Below are 7,073 nucleotides of genomic sequence, written 5' to 3'. Positions count from 1 at the left end.
TCGATATTTCTTTCCAAATCAACCATACTCATGCCACCAAGCCATCATTGCTGCTGCTCCCTGCAAGCTGAGCCTACCCTTTACCTGCTGCTTTGTTTCAGGTTTGCCTGCCTCCCTCCACCACACCAAGATGTCTTGCTGCTACGGGTATCCATACTACAGCCTGTGCTGCTCACCCTGCTACAGGACCCCGTGCTGCTACCGGACCTACAGATGCTGCAACCCCTGCAACTACAGGAGTCTGTACGGCTACGGCTACGGCGGCTGCTGTAGCTACCGCAGCACACGCACAACCTGCTACTACTACCCTTCCTGCTGCAGTTACAGCTACAGGTGCTGCTACCCTTGCTGCTAAACCCAGTGGCAATATTCCTGCAACAAGAATCAACCCCGACCCGGCAAGCAAAGATGAATAGCTAATCTCAGAGGCAATGTTTACAGAAGCACTGAGCCCCTGTGACAGCAACTGAAGTTACTGAGAACAGGGAGCTTGGCTGCTCTCTAAAATTTCTTGGCATTTGTATTTTTGTTGTTCTTTCTGTCTGCTTCTTCCTGTGTTTCTCAACTATGAGTTCTCTCTTGATATTCTGCTGCATTTAAACCCCTTTACACCCCTTCAGCAACGGGAACAACGATCTGCAGTTCATTTGAAGCTTCTTACAGTTGCTGCAGTGGTGTTAAAGGACTTCTGCAAAATTAGCTTTTGTGTCATCTGCATTTTCAATAACTACTTCCAGTAAGGTGCTGCAGTACTGTGTAATGGAGAAGTATTACAGCTGTCTCTCCTTTGATCCGGACTTACAAGTACCTAAATGATGAACAACACAGACTCAGCAAAAAGGAATGTTCTGTATAGCATAGTGCAATGACTCATCTTCTGTAGCTCTTTCCAGTATCCCAAAACTATAATCTTTCTGTATCTGTGCCAACTCCTTTTCTTATTGCATTAAAATTTTTCTGCATGAAAAAAAAAATTGGAGTTCCAGTCATCTTCTTTCCTCTGTCCCTAGTTTACATGAATATACTGAGCGCGGTGGCATCCTGAAGGGACTTTCTGTCCCTAGTGCTGGCAAAGCACTTCATACCCCACCACGTTCAGAGCAGCTGGTCCCAACAAATATACTCTTTTCTTCAGTCCTACCCCTCAGAAATTCGAGAAATGCCACAATTTCTCCCTTTTCTTTACTTAATTGAAGCTTAAGAATTCCTTTACTTAATTACCAGATTTAAGGTTAGTATATTTCAGCGTAATAGGGCTGTAGTCGTCTTTATAATAATGTTTTAAAATGGAAAAGAATTAGTCCCAGGCCTCTATAGAGAGTATATAAAAATGATCAAGTGAGCAGAATATTGTCCTATTCCTGGAAACCAAATTCAAATGTTCTTGGTTCCAGAGTCACCATTTCCTATCACATTCCAATTTAACAGACAAATTTCATTACCAGCCAGTGGATGAAGAAAAAATAAAAACCTATATTAAAAGCAATAGGAAAAGTGTCAAGGAGGAAGCGGTGGCTTTTCCTGTCTTGATGCTGGCCTTGAAAACTCAGAACACTGCCTTGGATCTTCCACACAGACACTGGGTAGAACAAAATCCATTTCTACAGGTGTGGTTACCATAATTCACTATATCCAGGGACTAAAAGCTAGAAGACAGAATGAAAAGTGGGAAAAAGAGAGGCAAATAGTCCTTAACAAAAAAAAAAAAATAGAAGCGAAACAGTACTCAGTCTCCCCAGGGCATTTTGGTAGCTCTTGTCTGCCAGCTGCCCCTGGCCAGGGAAGCAGTGAGAAAGTATCATCATCTTCCTCCTCATACAGCCGCAGCCTCTTGGTTGTAGAACCAAGAGGTTTTAGAGCCTGTGCCCATAACATTCAGTGAGAGAAGAAAAAAAAAAAAAAAAAGCCAGTAAAAATCAGTCATGACTCTGCTTCTTTCCAAAATGTGGGCTCTGAGTACGCTTCCCTGAACTGACAGACAAAAACGCCCCTCTGCCATGCCTCAGAGGTGCTGGCCACTGGCTATCCATTTTTCCTACCAAATTATTTACACTGCAAATGGCAAATTCCTCCCACTTCTCCATCAGGCAACACCTAATCTTTCAACCCTGATCTTTCCAGGTCCCTTCCAACCTGGGCTGTTTAATGATTCTATGATAATATATAAAACACAATCCTCTTTCAAAATTAAAAACCTGATGAGTCTACACATTTGCAGTTACCTATGACCTCTTCAATATCAGACCACAGCTAGTGATGGATCATGTCCTAATCACATCGCATTAGCCCAACAGCAGCACTGAAGTATTTTAAATGAACCATTTATGTGGAATACACCAAGCGACAGCCCGGAGTTTGTAGAAACATGCATAACCCAGAGATACAGCTGAAGTTTCTTGCAGCTACAAAAGTCCATGTTTCTCAGCTTGAGGAGGGCAAGTCTCTACAAGCAAATCCTTGAGCACACAAAGCTAATAACTTTGTCACCCAATCTGTGTGTTGCTATACATTTCAAGATATTTAAGAAATGCAAGTGAAAAATAAAACCAGAAATGCAGTATTGATGCAGCATAATTTTTTAATATGACTGAAAGGCAGATATACTTTTAAAGGCATACAGAACTGAAAAACTACATTCCCGAAGACATATTACTCCCTATCTACACCATTCATTCAAAGTTAATGTTTTGTACATCATTGCAACAAACATAAAAGCCAGTTTACAAAGAACTAGAGAATCAAGGAAAAGCAAGCTTTTGATCAAGAGGAGAGTTTGGGTGGCAAGAGAGCAAGCAGAAACAGAAGAGAATAAATTATCACAAGCACTTCAACAGCAGCACAGAGCACTCAAAGCCTCCGTGGAAGGTGGCTGCTGTCACCAGGGCTCTGCACATCAGGGACCGCTGCTGCCAAGATTCGCCATCAATCCGTGCTTGCCAGGCCTGGGTTGATCTTCATTTCAGGGATGTTCGTTCCCGCTTGGTTTAGCAGGGGTAGCAGCTCCCATAGCCGAACCTTTGGCCATATCGTGAACCGAAGGGGTAGCCGTAGCGCCCAGAGTAAAAGCCTGGGTAGCCATAGCAGTCCCCAGAGCCATAGAAGCCCCTATAGCCGCCATACAGACCCCCATAGCCGTAGCAGTCCCCAGAGCCATAAATGCCCCGGGAACCGTACAGACCGCCGCAGCCGTACCGGTCCCCAAAGCCATAGAGGCCCCGGTAGCCGTAGAGGCTCCCATAGCCCCGGTAGCCACAGGGGCTTCCGCAGTCATAGCCTCGGTAGCCATACAGGCTCCCCCCGTAGTTGCAGGGAAAATAGCAGTCATCCTCACACTGGCCTTGGTGGACAGTCATCTTTCTGCGATGGAGGCAAACCTGAAACACAGCAGCGGGGAGGAAAGCAAAAGTAAAACACTTCCAGTGGCAGTAACAGTCTCAGAGCCCAAAGACTTCTTCACTGGCCCCGTGAGACCAAGGACAGAAGCAAAATTATGACCAAATTCCTCAGCTCCTTATTACATCTCATTTCTAGCATTTTCTCATTTACCTACTGTTTTTAAACCATTTTGTTTCTTTTCTCGCTGACTGAGATTGGTGAAAGCACTGACTATGGAATATACCTGTTACAGATCAAAAACCTCCCTGCTGCTGTTTCAGGATTTTTCTTTGAGAATATTGTTAGGAGTTAACAATCCTAAATTTTTTTTAGGATATCAGATTTCATAGAGCTCTACATTCCCAAATCCTTCAAGAAAGTCTTCAAGAAAGCTTAAAGTGTCTGACATTTGCCATGATAGCACACTTCAGCTTTTGGGTCCATTGCTCCAAGTCCCATTTCAGTAACTCACACCAATTTGGGATTGGCATCTGGAAACGCTGACAGCACACGCAAGAAACTACAGAGCATTAGCACACACGAGAACATCTGCTGTCTTGCCAAACAGACCTGAAGACCTCCCTTAAAATAAAACAGAAGATTTATGGAAGAACCCACTGAGGGCCGTGGTAGGGAAACCCTTCTCTAACTCTGCTGGAGGCAGCTCTGCAGACCTAATAGCCAATGATCCTTATCAGGTAACCAGATACTCCAGTTACCAACAGGACCAGGCAAGTTTCAGCCCCAGCTTTAAAATTTGAACCCGCCAGTTCCTGCGATGCAGTAAACACAGGTACAAGGTACAGAGAAATCCTAAATTTCAGAGAAGCCGCAATCCTAACATAAATTATTAAACCAAAAGTTCTAATCCTTATAAAGAGAATAAATGGAGAAAAGGCTTACCGAGTTCACCGGGAGAAGGAAGGCAAGAGAGCTGGTGAGGAACCTAGAGCTCTGAGCCCTTTTTATACTGTTTCTCTGCCCGCCTGGCTTATCTAAGACGCGCTGTGTATTCAAAAGATTTGTATCCTTATTGGTTGGAAAACAAATTTGCCTGTACACGTCATATCTTCAATTAATATAATTTTCTTCATTGTTTGGGATTATTAGTGTGTTCCCAGCCTCCCATATGCCACATATATTACATGTTTCTTTCATCTTGAAATCTTCCGGGCCAACTACATTCCTGATACCATTTTATTGTCTTCACTGTCAAAACTGAAGTTTATTTTCATATAATATAAAAGCATTTATAAGTTCCCAAAGCCATTGGGGAGAGAGAAATTTTCAGTAAAAAAGGAAAACCTTCCCACATGTTTGAAAATATCTGTTGTTCACCAGAAGCTCTGATGCACCATGGCACAGGCTTCCTGTTTAAAGGAAATGTAAACTTATATTTAAGTATTTTATATTAAACTCCGTAGCACGTTCAGGAACAGGACCAGCACAAACTACAAATAAATCTTAATTGCATTCCTCCACAGTGTTCACGGTGAATAAAAGTCATGCTGCTGCATGACCAGAAAGAATGTTTTCTACAGAAATACGACTACGGCATTGTCTGCAGTTTAGTTCACTAGAGGGCTTGACTGCGAGTTCAGCAGAACAAAGTGGAGAATACAAGTATGAACTTGGTCTGGAAAATAATAAATGATAAGGATTTTGTAAGAAGTACTAAATGCTATTTTCAAGGAGCCATGTTAATATTTTCTTCACAAAGAATCCACCACACGTATCAAATATGGTACAATAGTGAGGAATGCTGGAGTTTACAGCAGAACTCCTTGTATGACCTTCACCTAATTTCTGGCATTAATTTGAATATAAAATAAGGGTAATAATGAGCAAGCAGGACGTTGAGGCTTCCTCAGAATTTTGAATACCAAAGCACTTCATAAACAGTCATTAATGTTTTCAATTTGCAAAGTGTTGCAGTATTTAAATATTAATAGTTTGTCACCGAAAGACACCCCCAGATTTAATGATATGGTCACTTACAAGGCACATCAAGGTCTCTTGTTTCTAAGTCCTAGTAAGGTGATGCATTATATGTTTTATGAAAGTCAAAAACGATTAAAAAACTCTTCTAAAATAGGAAGAAATATTTGGGAACATTCATAAGGCAGCTGAAAAATTTCTTCAAAATCACTGTTGTAGAACCTGAGACAAAAAAATCAAAGCTGCTGGCAAGAGATCCCCACCGATATCGCTGGGCAGTATGCACAGATCACGATGACGCTGAATGGAAGCGCTACTACACTTCAGCACACCAAAAACAAGCCTACTCCTTTCCTCCCCTACGCGTTGCAGCATAGATGCAAAAGCCAAGCAAATGGCGTACCTACAAACAGATTGCGCAACCAATAATGGTCTAAAACATCTCCCAAAATTATTCCTATCCATTCAACTACAAAGAATTCCATGCAATTTTACTAGAAATGTGCTGAGCCCATTTCTTCTTGTTTTAAGATGAAAGAAATTCTACAGGTATTACATGTGTGTCATAACACCAAACTTTGAAAATATGAAAATCGCTGACTCCAATTGCGTCAGTTGAAGGAATAACGCACGCAACAAGATATGTTGTATAACTAACACCCAAGTTTAAGAACGTATATATATGGACCTACAACTCCGAAATTTTATTTACTTCTCTCGAGCTACTCCCCTCGGTGAACCAGGTAAGTCAATACTGACTCTACTCTCTTTCTGATATACCTATATTTGCATGTATATATGTCAATGTTTGTCTGTATAAATATTTGTGTGTGCGTGCATGTGGACATATATATAAAAAAGGCACTCGTGTACATATATATGACATATGTAATGTGCGTCTATATATATGTACAAATGTTCTGTAAGTAATTTTTTGTTTTGTTTTGGAGCCGATCGCGAACATAAAATTCGCAACATCAAGGAATTCCTTCACTGAAAAGTTTTTGCTCTTCCTGTGCTTATTTAATGGTAGGCTTTAAAGCACTGAAAATTTGAAGTTTACTGCCACAATTCTGAAGTCAGAAGTAATTTCCAGTTCCAGATTATTTCCATTAGGTGTTGGGAATTCAAATCCCTATATAAAAACTTTATGAAACATTTACTAAGGATGTTAGTATGGAGGAAATGGAGGAAATTCCTCCATTTCATTGCATTCTTTCAGTTCATCCCATGTTGAGTGGCACGCAGCACTACGGGAGATAAGGGGATGCATGTGACAGGCTGTTGGTCTCATCTGAATAAGCATCAGTATCCGAACTGGCATATTTTTCTTTAATTTATTCAAATTTCTCCAACTTCTGGGGTGGGAAAGCTCAGTTCTCACTTGGTAAAAACCATGTTCTCTATGTATAGTCAGCCATTTTCAAAAGTTGAGGGGAAAAAAATAGAAAAGTTGTTTGGGATTCAGGAGATTAGAAAAATAAATGAGATCGTTAAGAGGATGAAAAAGACTTGCAGGGAGGGAGCGAGTTGCATTTCCTCAGCTCTGTCCGAGCTTTGAGCCTTTCCTTCTGCTGTCAGCAGCCCATAAACTCACCTCGCTTCTGGGTGTTTGTTTCAGGTTTACCTGCATCAACGAACGATGACTTTCTACAGGGACCTCTGTGATGATAGGGGCTACTCACTATTTGGCTGCGAAGACCTCTATGGTTTTGGGGGCCTGAATGGCTACCGATTTGGGAGCCCATATGGCTACTACC

General features: G+C 41.6%; 1 protein-coding gene across 1 annotated transcript; it reads right to left on the bottom strand.

Annotated features, from left to right (window-relative positions):
* Positions 1–2,984: 2,984 nt before the first annotated feature.
* LOC103893472 (keratin-associated protein 6-1-like) lies at positions 2,985–3,377 on the bottom strand. Its single transcript, XM_009272601.2, has one exon. The coding sequence runs from the start codon at positions 3,351–3,353 to the stop codon at positions 2,985–2,987; it is 369 nt and encodes a 122-aa protein (XP_009270876.1). The 5' UTR covers positions 3,354–3,377.
* Between the last annotated feature and the right edge of the window lie 3,696 nt (positions 3,378–7,073).

Source organism: Aptenodytes forsteri, unplaced genomic scaffold (assembly GCF_000699145.1).
Source record: "Aptenodytes forsteri isolate BGI_AS27 unplaced genomic scaffold, ASM69914v1 Scaffold110, whole genome shotgun sequence".
Lineage (NCBI taxonomy): Eukaryota > Metazoa > Chordata > Aves > Sphenisciformes > Spheniscidae > Aptenodytes > Aptenodytes forsteri.
Note: the sequence above shows the minus strand (reverse complement) of the source record. Positions and strands in the feature narration are given on the sequence as shown.

What these genes read in the sequence shown, in the direction of transcription:
- LOC103893472 (XM_009272601.2), bottom strand. Translation starts at nt 3,353, where the DNA reads ATGACTGTCCACCAAGGCCAGTGTGAGGATGACTGCTATTTTCCCTGC.